Source organism: Protobothrops mucrosquamatus, unplaced genomic scaffold, assembly GCF_001527695.2.
Source record: "Protobothrops mucrosquamatus isolate PMUCROS unplaced genomic scaffold, P.Mucros_1.0 scaffold110, whole genome shotgun sequence".
NCBI lineage: Eukaryota > Metazoa > Chordata > Lepidosauria > Squamata > Viperidae > Protobothrops > Protobothrops mucrosquamatus.
The window spans coordinates 1,562,107-1,587,161 of NW_015386482.1; the positions used below are offsets into that span (position 1 = coordinate 1,562,107).

The 25,055-nt window shown below is 37.3% G+C and overlaps 2 protein-coding genes across 2 annotated transcripts; one reads left to right on the plus strand and one right to left on the minus strand.

Annotated features, from left to right (window-relative positions):
- Positions 1 to 246: 246 nt before the first annotated feature.
- On the plus strand, positions 247 to 2,159 carry CALHM2 (calcium homeostasis modulator family member 2). Its single transcript, XM_015812794.1, has 2 exons — positions 247 to 789; positions 1,742 to 2,159. Exons 1-2 carry the CDS (start codon positions 247 to 249, stop codon positions 2,156 to 2,158), a joined length of 960 nt encoding a protein of 319 aa, XP_015668280.1. The 3' UTR covers position 2,159.
- A 2,459-nt stretch (positions 2,160 to 4,618) lies between these two features.
- Positions 4,619 to 24,501, minus strand: PDCD11 (programmed cell death 11; the record flags this gene model as incomplete). The annotated part of the gene is made up of 26 exons (XM_015812780.1): positions 4,619 to 5,008; positions 5,296 to 5,461; positions 6,444 to 6,597; positions 7,386 to 7,554; positions 7,807 to 8,057; positions 8,897 to 9,034; positions 9,139 to 9,252; positions 9,406 to 9,562; positions 9,863 to 9,964; positions 10,367 to 10,489; positions 10,660 to 10,716; positions 11,799 to 11,976; positions 12,345 to 12,447; positions 13,682 to 13,771; positions 14,103 to 14,202; positions 14,537 to 14,599; positions 15,982 to 16,496; positions 17,250 to 17,365; positions 17,846 to 17,998; positions 18,742 to 18,961; positions 20,100 to 20,270; positions 20,709 to 20,903; positions 21,553 to 21,696; positions 22,533 to 22,784; positions 23,938 to 24,084; positions 24,441 to 24,501. Coding segments are annotated over 26 exons (4,111 nt in total), but the record flags the coding sequence as incomplete, so codon positions are not given.
- Positions 24,502 to 25,055: the final 554 nt, after the last annotated feature.

Genomic DNA, 25,055 nt, shown 5'->3' on the forward strand with positions numbered 1-25,055 from the left:
ACTGGATGCATTATTTTATAATACAAGGTTCATAAGCTGTTTAGTTTACTTATTAAAAGACATATAGCTAAAATATATGTGAATGCCTAGTGATCTTCGACAAGCATATTCTTTTAAATGCAAAATTGTTAGTGATGGTTCTATTTTTACAGTAAACGAAGAGGTGAGAAGACCAACAATTATTATTTCTGTAGACATCTCTTCACTGCATCAAAATACTAAAAGCTCCAATTGAACCGAAATAAAATGGCTGCTCTTATTACTGAAAATTTCCGCTTTCTTTCACTCTTCTTTAAAAGTAAAGATGTGATGATTTTCAATGGTCTGGTGGCTCTGGGTACTGTTGGAAGCCAGGAGCTGTTCTCGGTGGTTGCATTCCACTGTCCCTGTTCTCCAATTCGGAATTACATCTACGGTCTGGCTGCCATAGGAGTGCCTGCTCTGGCCTTGTTTGTGATTGGTATAATCTGGAACAACCACACTTGGAACTTAGTGGCTGAGTGTCACAAGCGAGGAACCAAGAACTTTTCTGCAGCAGCCAACTTCTTGATCTTTGGATCTGTCATGGGAAGAGCTGCAGTGGCTCCGATCACATGGTCAGTGATCTCACTGCTTCGCGGAGAAGCCTATGTCTGTGCCTTAAGTGAATTCGTGGATCCCACTTCCCTGGATCAGTTTCCACCTGACTACGGACCAGATATCCTAGCCAGGTTTCCTTGTGACGATCAGCCAGCCAACATGACACGTTTTAAGGATGAAGTTATAAGACGATTAAGATACGAGTCACAGGTAATGTATTTATTCATACAAAAAATTAATTTATTTACATATATATATATAAAATATACGTATATTATACATATACCTCGGTCTTCGTCGGTAATTCATTCTAGAAGACATGCCGAATACTAAAACCACATGACTTACCACATAACCTGATATTTCTGCCAGAAGAAATAGGGAGTCATGAGGCAGCCGACATTAGCAAGTTCTTCCTTGCATGTCGACTACTGGGAGAACGACGAACAGTGGAACAAGATTTCTGCTTCAAAAAGCAGAATACTAAATATGACAAGTTTTGAAGCAGTTGAGTACCAAGGTATGACTGTAGTATAAATAATCAGAAAGCAAAATCCAAATATGAACTCCAATACTCACTAATTCAGATTAAGAACATGGCATGCTAGAAACAAGTCATCAAAATGCAAGAAGTAACAAAAACTGTCTGTTTGCCCAGCCCACAATAAAAACCAAAGTATAACAACAAAAATCCTCAGTAGCATATCCCTTGCAAAAGCCTGCTTAAACAGGATCGTTTGGTAGATCCTATTCTTCATTGCAATACAAATATAGCTATCTATCTGAACATCTTTATTTTACTAAATGTTTTTAATGCCGTTTGTAAGAATATTTCCTAAATCTTAGTAGCCTCCAGAGCAAGTGTGAGAGTGCTCAGGGAACTGTGGAATCAGTTGGTTGCACGGAAGTCCACTCAAACAAAACTGATTGTTCCAGATATTTAATCCATAAAAATCCTCAAGATGGAAAAAAATGAAGTTCTACTATAATTAATGGTTTTACTATTATCCACTTACAAATGTAACTGAACTTGGCTGTATCAGAGTTTCAATTATATTTTAGAGTCCAATTTTTACTTCAAAGAAATAAAATAAAGGTAGGCTTTTTTTAAAATCAAACCAAGCCAAGCCGTGTTCTGCCTATATTTTCTCTCTCCCTTCAGCTCTTTGGATGGATGCTCATTGGTGTGGTTGCAGTTCTCGTGTTCATCACCAAGTGCCTAAAGCATTGCTGCTCACCACTCAGCTACCGCCAAGAGGCCTACTGGAACCAGTACCGCTCTAGTGAAGCTAGGCTGTTCCAACGGACCGCTGAGGTACATTCCAAGGTTGTGGCTGCCAACAACGTCAAAAACTTCTTTGGCTTTGTACATTTAGATAAAGAGGAACAGGAACTGATCCAAGCATATGATGTGCAAAATGTTCAGCCCAGGTCACAGTGGGATGCCATCACTGGAGTCTACATCTATCGAGAGAATAATGGCTACCCTCTCTATAGCCGCCTCCATAAGTGGGCCAAAAATATAATGGGAAACAGCTCTAATCCTGATAGCCAGGAAACAGCCTTTCTAGCTACCTAATACAGGGAGTCCTCAGCTTACAATTATTTGTTTAGTGACTGTTCAAATTTACAACGGCACTGAAAAAAGTGATTTATGACCGTTTTTTACACTTATGACTGTTGCAGCCTCCCCATGGTCGTATGATCAAAATTCAGACGCTTGGCAACTGGCATGTATTTATGATGGTTGCAGTGTCCCAGGGTCATATGATCATTTTTTGCGATATTCTGACAAGCAAAGTCAATGAGGAAGCCAGACTCACTTAACAACCGTGTTACTCACTTAACAATTGGGCAAGAAAGATTGTAAAACGGGACAAAACTCACTTAATAACTCTCTCACTTAGCAACAGAAATGTTGGGCTCAATTGTGGTCATATGTCAAGGACTACCTGCATCTACTCAATAGCTGTTCTACAAGCTTAGCAAAAGTCATTTTGAGCACTATGCTGGAAAGCATCCAAGAATTGATTTTATACTTTGACTAAACTCTCAGAAAATATATAGCTGATAAGATTTCAAATAAATTATGTCACAGGTGATATAAACCTATTGGTGCTGTCTCATCAAAAATAAGGCCTATGAAGCTCAGTGGGATATATTCTTATATAAGATTACAGTTTAACAGTCAGGTGCCAAGTAATATGGGGGGGGAGATAATTTTTTTCCAAGTATCTGTCCAATTGAACAGAAAGTTATTCATCAATGTATAATTTCAGGAAATATGCCAATTGACAAGCACATATGGTTCTTGATTTATGACTTGGCAACTATTCAAAGTTACAACAGACCTCCCCAGGGTTACTTATGATTTCAGTTAGAGGTTTTGATGGCTGGGCCCTCTCTGTGATAACAGATCTTATTTTGGATGTTCAGCAATCAGCCCACATCTACAACTGTTTGTAGTGTCCTGCAGTCATGCAATTATGTTTTACCCATTTTTTTTTTGCCAGAAACTGGTATTTATTTCTGGTTTCCAGCAAAAGAGATGCTCATTGGCTAAAATGGGTTTGCTTAATGATCGCCATGTTTACTTAATGACCACATTTGCTTAGTTATTGCGGCATTTGCTTAACCACTGCCATAAAAGGTTGTAAAATTGGGCACAATCACACAGTGAGTCACTTAACAACTAACACGACTTATCATAATTCTGGACTGAATTATAGTTGTAAGTCGAGGAGTAACTGTAACTTTCAAATCAGCCTGAAATACTGCTAAAAATATACATTATGTCCTTTTCAGGTGAAAGAGAAAAAAATATCCTAATTCTTTTATATTTCATTTGTAAGTGTGGTTACTAAAGATAAAAGCCACACTAAGTTGGCAAAATATTTTATTTGTAAAATCTGCTCTAACTTCTCTTGGTCTTTAAGATCTTTCTTTTCTGCATACATTTGATCAATTTATTAATGAAGGTAAAATTTTAAACACTGAAAAGTTGATTTGTTGTTTTAATACTTAATACTGCTAGATGCTAGAAATCATAATAGTTACTAGTTACTTTGGCCTTTAAGATATTCACAAGATATATGTGGGATTATCAGTGACTAAAATATGAAAAACTACAGAACTGGATGGCAAGGCAGAACCAATAGTGGTATATTGGTCAAATATTGGGTTAGAATTGGGGAGACCCCCGACTCATGGCATACAAATTCAATGGGTAGTTTTGAGCCAGTAACTTTACACCGAACCAACTTTATAGGGTTGTTGATGCAGGCAAAACTGGAAGAAGGCCATTCTATGTACACAGCCTTCAATTCCTGAAGAAAAAGCAGGACATAAAATAAATGAATAAGAATCTATTCAAATATCACATAACAAAATACACATGCCCTGCTGTTTTCCTCCAAGATGCATGACTGTCACTTAATGGCATAAGTGCAAAAGAATAAATTATGGTTATTTTCCCAGCAGTGCGTGGCATCATCTGCACTGTTACTATGCAAATCCCATGACACTGCGAATATTTTGGCCAGGATTATAGTCTTCTGTAGGAGAATGAATCAGGAACACTGGATTGTAAAATAACAGATGGAAAATGTATAGAAACTGCTAATTATTACAAACCATTTGTATATTGCTCTAACATTGATATAAAAATATTGTTAGCATAGTTATAAAAGTTCAGAATTCTGTGAATTGCAGATATAGAACAGGACAGGGCTTATAAAATCAAAACTGAGTACTTTATACTTAAGCTATGATGATGAGGCTAGTTAAATGGAATTGCAGAACTTTGCTCCTGCAGACAACAGCCTTTTAATTTAGTCCTTAAGCCTTGAAAATATTTTATACAATGCTTAGAAAACAGTGCTGTTATTATCTTCTAAGACTATGCCTAGATAAAATACAAAACATTTTAGGGAGGGAAGAACTATTTATTGACTACCGTAACCAAGCAGTTGGTTGCTTTCTCCCAATTATGAATTGTATACTTTAAAAAGAATCAAAGTCAAATAAGGCTACAAGTATAATTATTTTATTTAAATTTGGGGGGATATAAAAGGTGTAAAACATTTACATCACTTACACTGTTAATCTCTGGTCCTGGCTAGTCCAATCTGTTATTGAGCTCATTGGGAAATGCAAAAAAGCAGGATGGCTTTACTTACTACAGATGAGTTATATCCGCTTCCCTTCTCAACATACTGGGTTTGAAAGCAAGACCCCGAAGTCTGTCTACCGCAAAGGTTAGCTCTCAGCAAGACTGTTCTTGGATTGCACATACTCCAATGCTGCTGCCTTCACAGCCTGGATTGTTTCCACAGTGCCATACTTCTTCTCATACTCCAGATAGCGTTTAAAGAAAAACTTCATCTTCTTTGCTGTTAAGTTTAGGTGAATCACTCTTTCAAAAATATCCCTGTGAAAAACCCAAAATAAAAAAACAGTTTTAATCTGATATTTTATGAATCTTTTCTATTTAAAATAACTAAAATTGTTAGCTGATTTTCTCCTATACAAAATACATCCTATATGAGATACTGGAGCAAATCCTTTAGGTTTCTCAGTTATAAATCTTGTAACATTTCTTTGCCGAAATCAAGCCACCCTGTTTGTTTTAGTTTTAAGCTTTTGTTTCCCAAGCTTGCATTTGCAACTTTGCTGGAAATTAACAATCCTAACCTCCCTGCACATGCTAGTACTCACCGGATTTCTTTTTGGCTGCCATGTTTTATCATTACATCTATGTACACTGACCAGATGTCTGTACGTTTGGGGTATGTGCTCAGGGTGTTTTCAAACAGGGTCTTGCCATGTTCTGCATCACCAAACTGAAACTCTAACTGTGCCAGCTTTGAAATCACATCCACATCTGCAACAAAAAAAAGAAGCAGTTTAAAGGATACGTTCCACCAGTCATTATTACTTCTGCCTAAAATTTGAAGATGTATCTATTATTTAGAAATATATTGTTAGCTACATTCTCATTAAAAGAATTTTCAGAGCAGATTAGCAAACAAGACACAAAGGTCTAATCCAGATATGTCAAACACAAGGCCCGGGGGGCGGATGTGGCCCGCAAAGTGGTTTTATGTGGCCCGCGAAGCCATCCTGGAAACAGTGAGGGAACGGCCCCCGCTGCCTTGGCCCTGGCCCAGGCCGGCCGGGAGCCAATGTACAATTTTGTGGTGGCCATCTATGCTGAAATGCATTCAGTCTTAGCTCCACAAGGCCTTCTGGAAACAGCGAGGAACCAGCCCCTGTCGCGTCGGCCCCACCCCCTGGGTGCATGCTGGGGAGGTGTCACCCTTTATGAGGAATGAAGAAATGCACCATCGCCTGGAAGTGGCCCTCACCTACTTCATATATCCGGCTTGATGGGCTCTGCCCTGGTCCCACCCCTTTCTGCCAGAGACCCTCAGATCTGTCCCACTCCTGCCCAGGCACCCACAGGCACCCTTGACGCGAATGATGTAGAGCTGGCCATGCCCACCCAGTAGGCCACACCCACTCCACCCAGTAGGCCACACACCCCCGAGGGCAACTGCAATGCTGATGCGGCCCTCAATGAAATTGAGTTTGACACCCCTGGTCTAATCTGTTGTAAAATGTGCATTGTTCCTTGCAATACGGAATTTGTTTCTGTGTATTGGGATGAAAGAAAAAAGAATATATTTATTAAGCAATGGAGGTTAAAAAGCTCATGATGGAGGAAAATGACTGAAAGAGACATATATATGAATTGTTACAATACAGATATCACAGATATTAATCTGCTCTAGTCTAAAGGAAAGTCCAATGAGAAAGAAATAAACATCATTATTTAAGAAAGGAGGAAACCAAATAAATCTTACGCTCTTTGTCTGGCAAGCATTTCAGTGCCCGTGGCATAAGTCTGTGAGCTGCCTCCATCAAACCACGTTTCAGAAGAAAAGTGGTATACTTTACCCAAACAGATCTTTCTTGACGGAAGCGTTTCAGCATTGTGTTGTATAGGTCATCAGCTTCCTGAATAGATCAGGAGACAGGATTAAAAAAATCATCCTAAATATGCAAAACATTTTTATTTATATTGCTCCTAAATTACAAAGAACATTCTAGTTCTTTCTTTCACAAATATCAGTACCCTAAATTTCTTACCCTATTTTCCAATAATTATAGAAATGAGTAGGCGCTATTTTTATGCTAGATTTAGATATTTATGTAGGGATGAAGCTAAACAGACACGGTTTGAAAACAGCTGTCTTCTGTTTTTTTAAGTCTTAAAAGTTCTATACTAAAATAATATTTTTTAACAATTCAACATGTGTTCAGAATGCTAACTGCTATTCTATAATCTGACCAAAAATTCTATATTCAGTACTAAAGAGTTGAAGGGGAAATCTTGTCTCATATTTACAAAAATAAAAAAAATATACATTAAGCCTGTGTACCTTATTCAATGAGGTGCTTCACTGAGCACAAGCTTAATATTCAACTACATGTCCTGCTTCCTCATCATTAACTGCCAATTCTGCAATTTTAGACTATAGATTTCATAGGTCCTAGAGTGCATTTTGCATTCAATAATCCAGACCACAGCAATAATTTGACATTGAAAAGAGCCACACAGAGATAAACCATCTGCTGCTCCAAACAGAGGCAACATCCACAAGCCCAAAATGTAAAGGGAGGTTTAGGACAAGCTAGACCAGTATAGGCGCAGTCTTTCTTGAAATCAAACAAATATTCTTCCTGTCACACACAGAGAGATGAGCAAAAGTTCTCTTTATCATGCTGCTGTTAATTGGCATCACCTTATGTTTCTCAGAGGCGCTGTAGATGTCTGCCAACTGCTGAAATACCTTCAGAGGCTCATTGTACTGGACTGCTCTTTCAAAAACTTTCATCAGTCCTTCCTCTGTGCCATACATGTTCTCCAGGTTTAGCAAAGCAACCCACACATTTAGCTTTTCTTGTTCCTCTCTGAAGAAGAAGAGAGAAGACAACATTCAATACAAAGCTCTTGATTTTCCTTTTGATGTTGCTATTCCCCTCAAATTTGTTTGTGGCTAGTTTATACTGAATACTCCTGTATTTGGAGAAAGGTGAGAGAGAAAAGTTGCATGTTCCCTTTACTCTGCAAGTATCTTTATTTTAAGATCCAACCAAGCAAAATATAGTATGGATATGAACTGTTACGAAGGAAACTGAAGAACGACAAATAACAAAAGTCACCTAAAGGAGATTGTTTTTAGTGCCCTTTCTGCAACAGCTCTGGCTTTTTCTATCTCTGTAGCTTGGAGATGAAAAGCCATGAATTGCAACCAAAGGATGGAGCTGTCAGGATTGCTGAGGACCAAGCGGTCAAAGTCATCCGCTGTCTGCGGCTGTCGCTTGGGATCCATCAGGGCAGCTTCCAGCTTGGAGAGTTCCTTCTCTGCCTTTTGCTTCTCCAGCTCCTGTTTCTTTTTTGTTTGTTTTTTGGCCTTAAAGAAAGAAAGAAAAGGGAGAAAGAGAAAGGCCTTGACCACTGGAAAATCTGTAGTGCTGCAAGATAACATACTATAAGACAAAGTGGGGTGGATCCAAGAATCAGATACTAATCTTGAGCCTTTGGAGTGCTTAAAAGGCTCAATTAGACTAGTGAATAAGAATTTTACTATTTTTGTTACAGAGGAATGATACTCTGTCTCTTTCTAAGTTATTCTTAACACCAATAGTGCCACAAGAGTCCTTTTTTATCATTACGCCTTTTGCATTATTTCATTGTCCGCCTTTTTATTAAAAGCTAATATGATGCATATAATGTCCTATTTAGCTACAGACACATCAATGACAGATAAGGAGGTGTGGAGAATAGGGACATAACTTAAACTTTTATTTTATTTTTATCACTTCCAAACTTAGAATTCTTTCTTCCTCCTCACTTTATATTTATTTTTTTAAAGTGTTGTGAAAACCGCCACAACACTTTAAAAAAGTAAAAAATACCCCAGACATAAAAAAATTAGCTATGCCTACAAAAATATTCTCTTTTCAGAGTTACATATCTCATAAAAACGTTATGTATATGTGCATGATACTTCTCAAAAGCAAACTTTCTACATGAAAAAACCTGTATTTGGAGGCGCAGAAATTCAAGTAGTACACAGGAATTTTTCTTGTGGATGGTATGCCATAATCACTTAACTTTATAAAGAAAAGAATCTCTCTCTCTCTCTCTCTCTCACACACACACACACACACACACTTTCAACTAGATGGGCCCTTTTACTGAAAGGTTAACAAATTAATCCCAAGAGCAAACAATACAGAGATACTATACCATGGATTCAGCATCATTTTCTTCTTCGCTGTCTGAGCTGTGCTCCGTTGGAATCAACGTGGTTCCATCCAACACATTTAAGCCCTCCTCCCACATAAAGCTGGTTGAAACCTTCAGTCTTGGAACTTCTTTTCCCAGCTGAGAAACAAGCAGAAATATATACTCACATCAATCATCCCACTCAGTACAAAATATGGCTTTCACCATGTCAAAAGACCTATCCCCTTCCCGCAGCCGTTTACCTTAGGCTTCTTCTCATGCTTCTTTTCCTTCTCCTCTTCCTCCCGATAATAAACCTCAACACCACTATCACCGTCCTCAGTGCAATAAGCTCTCTTTTTCGCTGGCGTTACCTCCTGTCATTGAAAGAAAAGAAAGTGTTAAACAATAGTTTAAAAAATTAGTATGTATTTTTGCACATATATAGCAGAAAGAAGCTATATTTTCAACTATATTTGTTTAAAAAAATGTTTCCTAATCAAGCCTAAAGTCTCTTCCAGGATCGATACCTGCTCGCTTTCAGAAAACTTCCTCCTTTGATTTCTTGATTTCTGGGAGGGTGTATCCTTTTCACCACACGGCTTTTCATCACATGGAATAATGTTTGGCTTCCCTGTGTCTTCGGGAAGGAGAGAGAGCTCCACAAGGTTTTCTTCTCTGTTTATACTGCAGAATGATTAGAACACAGGAAATGATAGGAGAAAGAACTAGCATAATTATGAAGTCTATAGTGTCCTCTTCAATGTACAAAATGCTTTACATTTTTAATCTGTCCAGCTCTGCACCATTTCAGTAAGATAGTATTATGACCAGTTAATAAAATGATTAACATAAAGTAAAACACATACACAATTCACCAAAACACCGTATCCTGGTCCCTGTAGGCCTCTCTTTAATCATACATTTTACTGCACGGAATTTTGCCACCTCAGGGGAACTGTCGTTTTGGGAAAACATCCTACTTACCTGAGAACTTTGGCAGTGAGAAGCTGGTCTATACGTATGTACTTCATACAGGGTGGGGTGACATACTGAAGGGAAATTTGACCCACCACTGAATCTGATAACCTGTCAAGAAAGAAGACTGTAACTTCTTCAAGTGTACTTCAAAAGATAAAACATATATTTTTAAATGGTGCCCATGATATGGCTAAAAAAGTACAACAAGCCATGGCTGTGACAAGAATACAGAAGCTGCCTTTGTGTGACAATGCTATCTATAATAAGGATGTAAGTTCTATATTTTTCTAGTACTTCTCTAGTTGCCATATGGGGTAGAAAGGAATAGTGATTTTTTTTCAACCACAAATAATTATTCTCCAAAAGGAGATGGTAAAAAACTGCCGGATTTAAGGAATATATCTGCATACTAATTAAATCTGATAAGATTCAAACAGACACACACAAGGAGGCATAAACAGAAGTGAAATAATATCTCTAGTTACTTTTATGATTTGTGAATAAACTCACCCCAAAGAGATGCCTGATGCTGTAATGGATTTGACATAACCTCTGATGAGTTGACCATTCTGAATGTTATCAAGGGAAACAATTTCAGGATCTTCAACTTTATGACGGCCTTTAGGATTTATCCTAAAGTAAACAGAAAAATGAGTTAAGTGCCTCCTTCCTGCATAGGCAAAATAAATTGGAACGTCAAATCCCATACTATTCTCAAAATGCACATTTGTAATAAAATGGAATTGCATTGGGACTAAGTGCAGGTTTTTCTTCTGATAGTAGATGAGGCAATATTTCCTTACCTGGATGGCCGGAGGGATACTTTTACTGCATTGTCTTCAACAGAAAGAATATAACATCTATATAGAAGAAAAAATAAAAAGTAACCTTGTATGCAACTTCAGATGTGATTATGTCCAATAAAAGAAACAGCTGATTACATTATACGTGCCTTAGATGTATCATGTTGGAGCATTCCAAAACACTGCACTTAATATTGGCATTGGGAGATACTTGGAAAAAGTGGTCCAAAATAAAGTGGTAAAGTTATCAAGTGTGATCTAAAGGAAGATGTAACTCCTTTACTAAAACACATGCACTAGTTTTGATTTGTTTCTTTTCAGGCAATTCAGAAGGGTTTAGACTTGGGGTGGTTGAAATATTACATTTTCAAATTCAAGCTTAATTGCTTATTGCAATAACCATCAAAGAACCTCTCTTACATTTTCTTAGTATCCCTAGAAATCCAGCGGAATTTTCTTAAAAAAGTAACTAAGTTTTGGAAATTGCTTTCAGGAGAGGTTTATCTTCTTCCTCTTTTAATGAACTTTTCCAAAATTAGTTTTTAAAAATTATATTTTTAAAATCACAGATGAAATTGATGTTACAATTTTTACTGTCGTTCTAACCATTTGTGAATGGATGCTTTCACCCTTCCCTTTTATAGTCAGCAACCTTGAAGTTGGTTTTTAGGGGAGCGCAGAATGTAAATCTTTAAAAGAAAAACATTATTTTATGAAAATTATTCCTGAGCAAGGATCCATCCCGAAATATTGGCAGTCAAAACAAAAGATTTGTTTTCAAAACAGCTTAAGAAAATCAAATGATCTGAAAATGGGAATTCAAAATGTAACAACATGGCATCTTTCATATACTCTGGAAGCATAATTCCCAGGCTTCCAACGGCATTACTGGTTGGGAATTATACTCATAACAGATTGAAAGGTATCAGGTTGGAGAAGACTGTTCTAAGCAACCGGGCCACACAACATCTCAAGATGTCCTGGTTAATTTTAAGATGTTTGGCATTGATATTACATTGACATATTTCACAAGTCAAAATGCAATATAAAATTTGCCATCCAAAAGTAAGGAATAATCAAGATCATTGTTAAAGATAATTACCTTCAGTTATTTAAAGCTTTTGCAATGGGTCTCTTACCTGAGAATTTTTCCAATACTGAAGTCTTCAAGTGGCTGCTCTGTGTATGAATCATTTAGCTGGAAAAGACTGATTTTACCAATCCTTCCAAAGGGAAGGATAATATGCAAACCAACATGTGGAATAACTCGTTTCACAGTGCAAAGTGTAATTGTTCCTTTCTCCAATGAATGAATGCCTGAGGAAATCCAAAACAGACACTATAGATAACTGTTATAGAGTACATTTTCTTACACTTTTAAGATATTCGAGATTGTGGATTGCTAGTCTTATTTTTCAAGCATGCAACTTCTAAGCACAAAAGGTTTCATCCAATCCCAATTAAGAGTGCTAGAAGTTCTACCATAGTGTGCCAAAGACTGTATCAAACTACCAGTAGCAGAAACAAAATATACAATATAATCCTATAATCTCTGCAGCACTTACTCCCAGTAAATGGAGTAAGCAACTTTTTCCTAGCTCCAAGCACCATACCCAATATTTGTAACTTGGCACGGAAATACCTATTTATCTGATTTTAATGCATTGATCATTATTTAAGTATACCTGTTAGTGACAGAGAGAGTTTGGTTCCAGAAATATCACAATCTGTCACTGTTGCAGTCAAGGCCTGTCCTTTTTTGAAGCATTTCGTTGCATGTTTTATATCCTATAGAAAACAATATAGACCTATCAAAAGATGTTCACAATATTTGCAAAAAATGCCCAGTTTGGTTAATTGCTGATAAATATTTTGTGCTACTATAAGAGCTTTTCATGAGACACAGTTCTGGAGAGTTAAGGCTAAGCACAGGTTTCAAGCTATGGCAAATGATCAATAAGATATCTCAAAGTTTTCATATGAATAACCAAACAAAAGCTTCATGTGTCTATTTTTGGTCCTTAACTCTCAAAGAATGCAACAAGCCTTTTACAGGAAGATTATGGGCCATGTAAGAATGCTGTTATGCAACACGCAGGAGTCACAGAAGATGGCATAACTAGAACAAAAACGTAAAATGTAAATTGAGTCAGTGGAGAGAGCTAGTGTCTTACAAAAATACAAAAAATGGCAAACTGATAGTCAATACTTAGATTAACTCCAAAGAGTCATTCATAGGGCTATATTAACTTATGTTGATTGCTTTTTGCCCTGTTAAAGGAAAAGGGACTAGTAAATATAAATTATTTCATATACTTCCTTGACATAAGAGTCACAGTATTAAAGACTTGTTGAAGAAAGTTGGTGGGGGAGCTCTATTCCAGTAATGGTGACATCTATGTGCTAGCAAAACCACTATTTGTGTTATGTCTGTTGTGGGGATTTTATGGGATCTGATTAGATTTTATCAGATTAACAGTTGTCCCCTAGAACAGTGATGGCGAACCTTTTAGAGACCGAGTGCCCAAACTGTAACCTAAAACCCACTTATGCATCGTTGGGTGCCAGGTGGGTGTGGCCCATTGGGTGGGCGTGGCTGTGGTGGGACTAAAAAGTTCAATCAATTCCAACTTTACAAGATCTTTTTTTTCCCCGCGAGAAGTTGAAATTGACTGATTGAACCTTTTTTTTTTGTACATGACGGCGGAGGCCTAAAACGAAAAGGTTTTATAAAACCCAGCTGAAGGCCTAGGACTGGAGCGACGGCGCGCGTGCCCACAGAGAGGGCTCTGAGTGCCACCTCTGGCACCCGTGCCATAGATTCGCCACCACTGCCCTAGAACATTTAATAACACAGAAACAGGAAACAGAATTATAATCCGGACATAGTATACCAAGATACAGGTTGATGTGAAATATTTTAAAGTTAGTGCCTCTCACCAAATGATAAATTTCACATTACTAGTAGTAGCTTCCTAAGATATGCTTAAGGATATTGTACCTCTTATCCCTTAGCGATTACCTTGGGATTTGAAAAAAGCAGCAGCTGTGGGACTCTCCCTCTGATGGTAGAAGTGACCTCCACCTCCAGCCGTTTCTTTAATACATTGTACTGAGAAAATATACAACACACACTTCAACATTTCATTGGAAAAAGACAGAGAATTCATCAATGTAACCGCTAACAACAGGTTCTAAAATTCTTTCGGGGATTTCAGCATTGCCTGCACCTAATCTCACACACATATGCACATAAAACAAAGTAATAAAATAAAACTCTTAACTCTAACTCTTCAAAGTAATAATTTTGGAGGAAAAGATGCAAATGATTTTTTTTTAAATAATAATAACAATAATTAGACATTTCTCATTGTATTTTATCCAAAGTTAAAAGATAAGAAAAAATTCCAAGTGTATAGAGGTTGAGAAATTCTAGATCTCACCTTCTTAACATAGCATGCCACTGTGTGGCCCGATTTCGGTGTTTCTTCTGGGCTGTCATTTTCAGCATTCAAGGCTGCTTTACTTTCCTTTTTCAGTTCACTGTTCATAAGAGAAAGTAAAATAGGTGATGCCCAGGCATTCTACTTTGGCATTCCTAATTTCTCCCTTCTCTGCAAAGTATCTTCTATTTCATACTTAGGAACAAGCAGCTGCAAGGCCACATGCGTATTCATATCCCAAGATATCTATTACAAACTTATTTAACTCTTATCTAGCGTTTTGGATTATTTAGAAATATTTGTTCAGATTAGAATAGCACAACTGTAACTTATGAATAACGGCTGAAAGGAAAGTTTAGATAGTAGATTATATTTTAAACATGTTCTAAGGCTTCATCTTAATGCCTAAGCTCTGAACTGAAAGATATACTTACCTTGGTCGGATACTGAGCTCTAGGAATGTATGGGTGAAGTGGGTGTGGGTGATGGGCAGATATCTGTAAATTAAGAGATATTACCACATGAATACCATTTGGAATCATGAAAAACAGAAACAGCAAATGCATTCACCTAACACACTAACAATTACACAAGCCAATAGCTTTTCATCTGTTAATGTTAGGCTAGATTCATCATTTTCATTTCAAGTAAAAGGGAAAAATACATCAGAAAATGCAAGAAATTCCTACAGTTGTACCTATCTGAAACACTGAATTTTCTCCAGAAGGAAAAATGTGCTTCAATTATATAAAACTTGTTCTCAGGAATCCAAACACTTACAAGTCCAGTATCTGTCAAACGCAGTGGCAGTTATTCTCCAGGTTGCAGAAAAATGCACATGAATTGTAAGACTGTGCGTGTGTGTGTACGTTTGTGTGTGCCTTCAAGTCAGTGCTAACTCCTGGCAACAGCCTGGACAAGTCCTTGCAGTTTTTTTGGCAAGATTTTGGAAGTAGTTTGCCACTGCCTCCTTTCTTGGGTGCAGAGAGTGTGACTGATGCAAAATCACCCAGCTGGTTTTGTGTCTAAGGTGGAACTGGAACTCATGTCCTCCCGATTTCTAGCCTGGTACCTTAACTAGTACACCAAACTGGCTCATAAGACCTGGATCTCAATAAATACATTACAATACAAACATTTCAGCTTTCTTTCTTTTGTAAATCTCAACCTTTTTAATTTAGTTGATACATTTGAAACAATAAAACATATAGAAAAGCGCATTTAAATTTAAAAAGCCCACTGAAGCTTTACAACTGTTCATGGCAACCTATTGTAATTACATGGACAGATTTTAAATCCTTATCTCTGGTTGCTCCTAAAAAGACACCCTGACTCTGAGCTTATATTATAAACAGCCACAAGGAGTTTTCTCCATACAAAAGGGACAAAGCAACATTAATAAGTGTAAGAACTAACTCCTACACAGATGGAAAGCGGGAAAAATCACTGTATTTAACTTCTTTCACCAGGGGAGAATTCCAGGTTGCCTTCTTATCCCTTCCAGACTGAAATGAGTGGGTACTTAAATGGGAATATAGATCACAGTGCTTAAAACACTAGGCCAAGAATGAGAAGGCTTGGGTCTAATTCCAAACTTATAATAGTTGACTGGGTGATTTTGGAATTTCTACAGCCAAAAGCCATGTCACACGGCTCTAAGAAAAATTAGGAGATGGACAGGTGTGTATTCCTGAAGGAAAAAGGGAGAGGTAAGTAATCTAATCAGTAAATTTAACAAGAAATTTTTTTCTGGAACTAGGAGTAAAAATTAAAAACAAAATAGCAAATGCATGATAAATGCTGTGCTTGCTAGCCTATTGAGCAACAATGAAAATAATTGTTAGCCACAATACAAGAAATATATAAAATGTTGTCTCACTTGTGACTTTTAATGTCTCTGCCTCCAATCACCCGAGCAGTAATCTTCTGTCCAACTTTTAGTAATGATGTTGGAAAAGTGCCTACAATAACATCATCCAGGATCTGGGATGCATGAATGGAGCCAGTCAACCTACCATTAAATGCCACTAAGACATGAGTGGGTTTGACAGACTTAACAATTCCATTGACTATGTCTCCTGAGCTTGGCAACTGTTTTGTTACAAGTGAGGTATTCTCTAGTGTCTCTGATTCACGACGTGATCTGATTACATTCTTCTTCTTCCCTGAATCATGTACAGCAAATAACATCCCATGATCACCAATCTGTGTGCTTTTCAGAACCACTTTGACTGACTGTCCCATCTTCAGTTTTTCAGAATCAAATCGGAATGTGTCATTCAAGTGGGAAGCCACTGGGATTGCAATCAGCCGACCTGTTCCTAACAAGGAAACAACTGCATACTCTGTGGCCACATGGTGTACAACAGCCTCATACTGAGAATTCAGGATTAACTGGAATATATAGAAGTTACAGTCAGAAAACCAAAGAAAAGTCTGTTATATATGTAATATATTTGCTTTGCCCTATTTGAAACTTATGTTTTATCCTTCTTTGAAAAAGCTTCAGGAATTTCACAACTTTTTAGTCATATCCGAGAATTTATTACGACTTTCTAAGACATACCATTTGTACCATTTTAGGCTACAAAACTATGAAAGAAAAAATCCCCCAAACATTAAAAATTATTAAGACTAGCAACAGGTTTTGATGAAGGGAAACCCTTAGGATATTTACAGATATGCATCTATGCTGGATTTATTCTCACATGTGCCTATTATTCCCCAAAGGTTAAATAGTAACCTTAAATAATATGTGAAATACTATGACTTAAATCAACCACCACTTTTAAGTCCCTCTAAGACAGGGGTATCAAACTGCCGGCCCGCAGGCCGGTTTCATCATACCGGAGCCGCGCCCACTCCATTGCCAGCAATGGCAAAAAAGCTCCGATATGTCGCGTGATGTCATGTGACGTCACGAGTTTGACATGCTTGCTCGAAGACATAGGAAAGAACCAATATTTTTCCTTCTTCTTGGTATCTTTTAATATCTTTTATAAAGGTATTATTATATCTTAGGGAGGCATTCCATTATAAAGATTTGTCTGTTAGAGTAATGCTTTTTATGTGGTCTCATCATTACTCATATAAGCATGTATCTATCTTAGAATATAAAAAGTATAAAAAGGAATAAGGATATCATACCTTCTTGGATTTGAGAGACAGCAGTTCCTCTTGAAGAGATACATAGATCTTTGATGTTAGAAGATCAATACAGATAATTACAGCTTTTACTTTTTGACCGCCAAGAATACTTCTGCCTTAAAAACACAATACTTAGATGAAGATAACGGTTCCATGTTCAGTTAAAGAAAGCAACAATTAATGATGCCCTAATAAGAGAAACTTTACATCCTTACTATATAAAGAGCAAGCTCAAATCCCAGTGACTTCAGAAACATAAGTAGTTTATTTGACAACAATAGTGATCAGCTATTACTTTTTTCTAAGATTTTTTTTCTATTTCTCCCCGTATGCACTAGGCTTTTCTGGTGGACTCAGAGTGTTAAATAGGTCCATTAGCTTTTTGACTTCAGCCAAAGCTGGAAAACTGCTACCATCTAATTGGGCTATAATTTTACTAGCACAGTAGAGGGAACATTCACTTGGTCCCTTGTGTCCTTATTATCTCATTCCTTCTGCTCCGAAAAGATGTAACTCTACAGTAATCAGCAATTCATTTCTAGGCAACAAAAGATAGAGGGGATCAAGCAAGAGTTGGAGGGGGATAAATACTGTACCTCCAAGTTGGCTGTAATTGGCAATTACAGTCAAATCAGAAACATGTGGACCACTGAAAACTGCTGAACCATCAGCCTTAACTTCAGTAACAACCAGTTCTAGCCTCTGCCCCACTTTTAATTTGGAGAGTTTCTTAGCCACATTGGAATCATCTGCCAATAAGAAGAAAATGAATTAAATTTTATTTGCAAATTGATTTTTCATTCTGAAAGCGTATAAAGTTAATGTACATTTTATCTTCAATGTCGTAGTAATTAAGTTCTTCTAATAAATGTCCTTAAGTTAGTTCTCCTAGAATAAGACAAAAAAATAGCAATCTGTGGCCTCCAACTCCCTTTTAACTCCCTACAGTACTCAGCAGGGCAAAGAGCTGAAAGGACGAAGCATGCCAGAAAAGGTGGAACTCTTAATACCCGGCAATGAGGGATGATGCAAGCTGAAGGCAGCACCATCTGGTGGGCCACAAGTTGCTTAATATTGAGAGATCCGTTTAAGCACTGACCCTTGAAAATTGCCTTCTTGTGTTTAACTTATTATGGGAATAAGTGAGAAAGAAAGAAAGAAAGAAAGAAAGAAAGAAAGAAAGAAAGAAAGAAAGAAAGGGAGAAAGAAAGGGAGAAAGGGAGAAAGAAAGAAAGAAAGAAAGAAAGAAAGAAAGAAAGAAAGAAAGAAAGAAAGAAAGAAAGAAAGAAAGAAAGAAAGAAAGAAAGAAAGAAAGAAAGACAAAAAGTCATCAGGCAACAAATTTTGTCTGAAATAGAATCCTATGACTCTCAACTTTTATTATTTTTTAAAAATATAAATGTCTGCATAGCTTCACAATGCAGCCATTGTAATAGCAAATGCAGACATAAGACTTTCACATGCCATCCTTTGTGTTCCCAAACACTTTTACCTCTATTGCTCATGAAGCTCATAATCTCCTGCAGTTCATTAAAGTACTGTTGCAGTAGGGCAAAGCTCTCAGAAACAGACCCCTGAACAGAGCACTCTGATATCTTCAGGGACAGCAAGATGCGCTGCTTCTCCTCATCAACACTGGTCACCTTGGCAAGTACAGTTTGACCTACCACAAAATGGTCTTTGGTGTCTGTCACAAACTTGTCACTCATTGCCTGCAGTGATAAGGAGACAGGATACAATTATATCAGCATCAACCCCAAGGCCTCCAAGAGGAGAGCAATACACCCCAAATGGCTGATTAGGCAAATTCTACTAGTTACTGCAGTATTTATTCTTCTACTATCGTGTTTCCCCAAAAATAAGACCGGGTATTTTTATTTTTTATTTTTGCCTCCAAAGGAGGCACCAGGTCTTATTTTCAGGTCTTTTTTACTCACCTTTTGCACTGACAGCTCTGCCCAGACGGTCCACTTCTTCTGCAGCCGAAGGAGCAGCTTCATTCTGGCCTGCATTTCGCAGTCAGGCCTTTCTGGAAGCCTCTACAGCTGAGTACCGAGCTGTGGATTCAATCCATAGCTTGGTTCTCGGCTGCAGTGGCCTTTCCAGAAATGCAGGCCTCACTGAGAAATGCAGGCCTGGCTGCAGAAGACGCTTCAGAAGAAGTGGGCCGGCGAGGAGAGGCCTGGCTGCAAGATAAGTGGGTGAGGGTACATGGGGCAGATCCACCCCCACCCCCACCCTAGCTTGATTTTTAAGTGTGTGCCTCACCCCAAAACTAGGGCTTATTTTGGGGGTAGGGCTTATATTAGACGAAGCTAGGGCTTATTTTTGGGGTAGGCCTTTACTTTCAGGGAAACAGGGTATCTGCTGCCTCTGACTTATTTCTACTGCTCAGTATGAACCAGCAAACAGCATGCTTGTTCTTGCTTTACATTTAATAAATAATGTAAGTTGCATAATTCTATTCAATTTTATTCACTTTGAAATTCTGCCTTTTTTTGTTGTTGTTCCTGAATGCAAACCTTGCCTGCAGAATTTCCAAGTTCTGTCCCTACTCACAATTTTATTATCAAGCCCATTCCAAATGAAAGTTTTTAATTCTCAAAGGTGAATTGACAGTAGAACCAATAACCCAAAAAAATGGTGGGCTTCCCTTTAATAAATGTGCCTCTGCATTAATGGGGAGGAGGTTGGATTTGACGGCCGAAAAGTCCCTTTCCAGTTCTATGATTTTATGAAGAATAATATGACATAAGACATTTTAACTTAACAATTTGTATTAACGAATACCTCTCAACCAATGCATCTGACTAAAGCAATGTTTATAATGAACACTGAAATAGGTCTTACCGATTTGGGGGCCAGCCCCGTCAAACCATAAGGAAACTCCACAAATACACCATAAGACATGATGTTTCTTACGAAGCCAGTAAGCAGTAATCCAGGCTGGATATCAACAAAACTCTTCGCTAAATGTTCATCCTCCATAGAGGAAATCAACGCCGGTTTTCTACTCAAGATCTACATAATGAATTAGGGAATTTTTTTTAAAAAAAAAAAACAGGCCTGGGAAGTTTTGTACTGGATAATAGAAATTAAACACTCCACCCAAGACTATTAATTATTAGAAGCTGAAAATGTGCTATAGCGGAGAACATCTCATCTGCACTGATCAGTGTTTTTTAACAAGTGTCTTGACGGAGCCAGAATTTCCAGTTAGTATAGCCCATCTGAAGGATAAAAGAGGCTGGGGAGATATGGAATAAATCATGATGCAGACAGCCAACTGAATACAAGTCAGATGCCATGGGAGGAAAAACCAATGAATTCTCTCCACCCAGCCAGCAATTTGGCTGGGAATCACAAGGCTTTGGAGAGAACCACTTTAAGTACATGCTGTTGCACAATGTAAGGTGGCAAATGGATTAAATCAAATCTTGGTGAGAATTAAAAGGATACAATGTGACCTCCTTTGTTATGGAGGCATATAGCCTTTTGGAGAACATCACCTTCCTTGAGCCAATGCCACCACAACTTGCTATTGGACACGTGATCAGAAAGTTGTGCCGTGGGAAGGTAGGCCGAAACATTGTTGGGTAGGATTGCAACTTGTAGGCCATCTTCTTTCTTGTTCAGAATTTTTACATCTACAATCTAAGTAGCACAATAAAAAACAGAGGTTTTAAGACTTTCACTTTATAATACAGTATTTCCAAACAGCTTTATCTATCTATTTAAAAATAAATGTCTAGGAGCAGTAAGAATCTTTACTGAATCTCATATGGAGCATTTTATAATATTACTTCATCAAACAGCTCAACGCTAGCTCACTGCTGTATCTTTAGTCCCTTACGGAAGCAAAGGGTCAGTCTAGACCAGGGGGTCTAGAATTTCTTGTATACAAGTTTCTTTGTTGGAAATTAAGAAATGAAAACAAGGGAAGTGAAAATGGTTAAGATTAATACCAGAGCTGGTTGTGTTAATCAAAAACACATCCTCTCAACTGCTTCCTTACAGGAGAAAAATATTTTAATCTTGTTCTTAAAGGGGAGTGATATGTGGGGGAAGGGATCAAAATTGTTTTTTGAGAGTTCAATGTCACTATTCAAAAATCAATCTCCCTCACCTTTTTATCTTTTGCTCTAGAAAATTAAGAATTTTGACAGGGTTGCTGAAACTGGAACCTTTCCTCCCCTACATATCAGGGAGTGAAAAAATATCTTCGATTATCCCTGACAGCTGTAATGTTTGCTTCTGACATTCTTCTCAAGTAGTGGAAAATACATATTTTAGAATAAATTACCTGTCCAGTTTCATATACCATTTCATGGTTCTTTGAAGTTTCTGTTCTTCCAGCGTTCTTTGAAATAGCATCCTCTGCCAATCTGAATGAAAGCAACAATCTTTCCTGCTCAGGCTCACATTTTAATACAGTCACTTTGACTACCTGTGGGTTTTTTAAAAAAGAAAAAAAACGTAATTATGATTAAATACATCCAGGTCTACACACTGAGGATTAGTTTGCCAATCATATTAAACTGGTTGAGCAGCAAGTATGTACACACAGCAGCCATACTGTCTATGAACTGATCCACTATGTTTAACATGGGGTATGAACAAGGACCCTTAGCTTTATCCATTTGGAACAGAGGATGAAGACTAAACAAACTACAAATTAAAACATACCGCTTCACTCTGTGACTTCTTTCAGAGAAATGTCATAACGTAAGATATCATTTTCTAGTTTCTTCTAAGCAAAAGAAGTCAGATTGCTGTTTTAATACCATATGCTTAGCTTGGCTATCCAAACCATGGTTATGGGTTAATTGTGCAACTAATTGTGGACAGAGCCAGCAGGTACCAATGGATCCAGCATCAACATACCACCACATGTATAGTTACCATTAGATTCAGACTAAAACTTTATATATATTAAATGCACAATTGCCATGTATTCCATAATGACAGCATTACATAATTGCTCCTAGGTTTCCTTTATGTCCTATCTCTATTGTATTAGCAATTTCTTTATTGAGAAATTCCATAACTGTTCTTTGGACTTGTGTAGTTGTATAGATTTTATTTACTCTTTAATGGTTTTTTTCACACAGTGATAGCTTAAAGTGCTATTTTTTTAAAAAAAGATAAAATATTCTACGCTGCTGTCTAGATTTTAAAATATTATTGCACAAATGCTAAATCTGTTATACAAACATATGCATTTCAAGTAGCTGTTTAAAGTGCAATACTCAAGGATACTTTTTACTTCTATTAAACGCTTACCTGGCCTTCATAGAAGGCTTCTTGAGGAACAGTTAAGGGGAGCAAACCAAGTTCATTAGTAGGTACTAAGCCCCTCACATCATTATAGAATTTCACAATGCAGCCAAATTCCTTAACACACGCAATAAAACCATGAGTGATCAGGCCTGGCTTGGCATCTTCAAAACTGGCAAGGACAGGGAGCTTGGAATTAACAAGGGTTCTCTTGAGAGTCAGAATAAGCTTCTTTGTTTCAGGATCGGAGGCAAGTACCTGGAAAAGCAAGAGATGGGAATCATATTTGTTAACAAAAGTAGTTTCAAGTCAGGTTATGACTAATTTATGTAACTAGTTAAATGGAGCTAAATGCAGTTGATATAATTCCTAAATTCAGAAATATTAGTGTCATTACAGCTGGAAGAAAATTGGGATGCATTTTTTTACATTATAAATATAATAATGAACTAACTCTGAATGCAAATAATTTAAAGTAAAAGTAACCATTATCTCTCCAGAGAAACTTTTCCCCAGCTGGTACCTTTGGGATACAATGGAATAATTTTACACTTGCCTACATAGGAATGACTGTCAGAAAAGTCAATAGATTTTACCCGTGCAGGTACTCCTTGAGTTACGATGGAGCAGGATTGCCACCACTACATGATGCAATCGTAAAGTGTGACTCACGTGACTGCATCACTTAGAGATGACAATCCCAGAAGTCCTGGCTGGGGTCATAACTCAAAGATGTGTGGGCTGTTAAGTGTGAGTTCCAGATAAAGAGTGCAGGGCTGTGACAGGGAGGTGGAGGAGGCCTACAAGGAGGCCGACTATTCAATTGACTTTGCTTGTAGGAAGTTCACAAATGGCAAGTATGTGATCCCAGTTCCCTGTAACATTCTAATTATGAGCTGGACACCAACTCCCCAGATCACAATCATGTGACCACAGAGAGGCTATGAAGGTCAGAATTTTGATTGTCCATTTTTTTCAATATGCCATAATTTTGAACAGTCACTGAATGAATGGCTGTAAGCCGAGGACTACCTGTATTAAGAAGACTTACACAAGATTATGACAGAGGTGGTGTGTTAATATCTAACTGGTGAGAAAGCGGTGTCAGGATTTATTTTTAGTGAAGCTTATATATATTTCTAGACATGAATAGAGGACAAAATACATGGCTTACTTTAATTTAGCCCCAGAGATCATTGATTAAGTTAGGCTAAAACTTCCCAATTTGCTTAAAGGTACCTAGCAAGCATCAAGGCTGAAAAAGTTTGCATATCCAGTTGAAAGTTTACCCACATTGTCACAACAGCTTTAATGATAAAAGTTATATAGAAACATCAATAACAGTTAAGACAATTAAATTAAAAATATTTAAAATAGAGTTTAAATTTAGTTCCTTACAGAAAAATCTTACCCGACACTTAACAGTAGTCCCCGTGCTATACTTCTTCTCTGGCTGTTTCAATTTCACATCTGCAAGATGTAAATTGGGGACAAAGCCTTTGATACTCTCAGTGACCTTCACCTGCATGCCCAACGGCTTCAGAGTCAACACTATTCCCTAAGAGTCAAAAATAGATAGCAGTAACTGAAAATCAAAATCAAGGTATAAACAAATCATTCAACATTTCTTCTTCTTAAGCACATCAGCAATTCATAACTCACCTAGTGGATCTCATAGTGATATTTATATGCCTCCCCTAATAGATCTATGCAATAAATGTAACAGAACAAAATAACACTATTCTACCAGAGTTACACAAAGTTTGGACTCAAATAAATATACCAATAATGTTAACATTCTTTCAGAAGTACTTGCATAAAATTTTCATTCTGAAGTTTGTTCAGTTATGATAATTTACAGAAAATATAGACAGGATTATCATAGAAGCAGATTTTTTTTCTTATTGGACTTACTTCTAGCACTTGCCCAGGATGTAAATCATGGTATCTCAGAAATGGAGCATTAATAATATGTCTACAAGAATAAAAAGAAAGAAAATAATTCGATTTGGTGTGAAAAAGTAAACAGGATGAAATTTAAATAATAGCTCTCCTGCCCCAGCACACAAAATATTTTTGATAGAAAAGCGCAATTTGGTTCCAATTTGAATCTGTATTTGATACAGATCAATTCAGTTTGAAGATCAGGAAAATGAAGCAGTTTGATCTTTCAGTTCAAATAGTCTATCTGATTTTCTGATTTTAACCAGATTTTTTTTTTTGAGGCATCAAACCTGAATAAATTTTACAATATATTGTAGAAAGTTGACATGATGATTTGATCAAATTGGCTTCAAATTAACTATATGAATCTACAGAAAATTCATGTGAAAACGTATTCAGTAGCTTACTCATCTAACAAGAGCTGCTTCAGACTTAATAGAGTCTAAAAAATTTCAACCAAACAAAGGTCCCAATTCTCTTTTTCTTTTGCTCTTTATGTCCCCTACCCATTGCTTCCTGGAAGACCAAAAATTGCAGTATTAGCTATGATAAGCCTTCAGGAAACTTCGGCAACTGTGTTCAATA

What these genes read in the sequence shown, in the direction of transcription:
- CALHM2 (XM_015812794.1), top strand. Translation starts at nt 247, where the DNA reads ATGGCTGCTCTTATTACTGAAAATTTCCGCTTTCTTTCACTCTTCTTT. An exon ending in GATTAAGATACGAGTCACAG is followed by an intron (nt 790 to 1,741) that starts GTAATGTATTTA and finishes CTCTCCCTTCAG; the next exon opens with CTCTTTGGATGGATGCTCAT.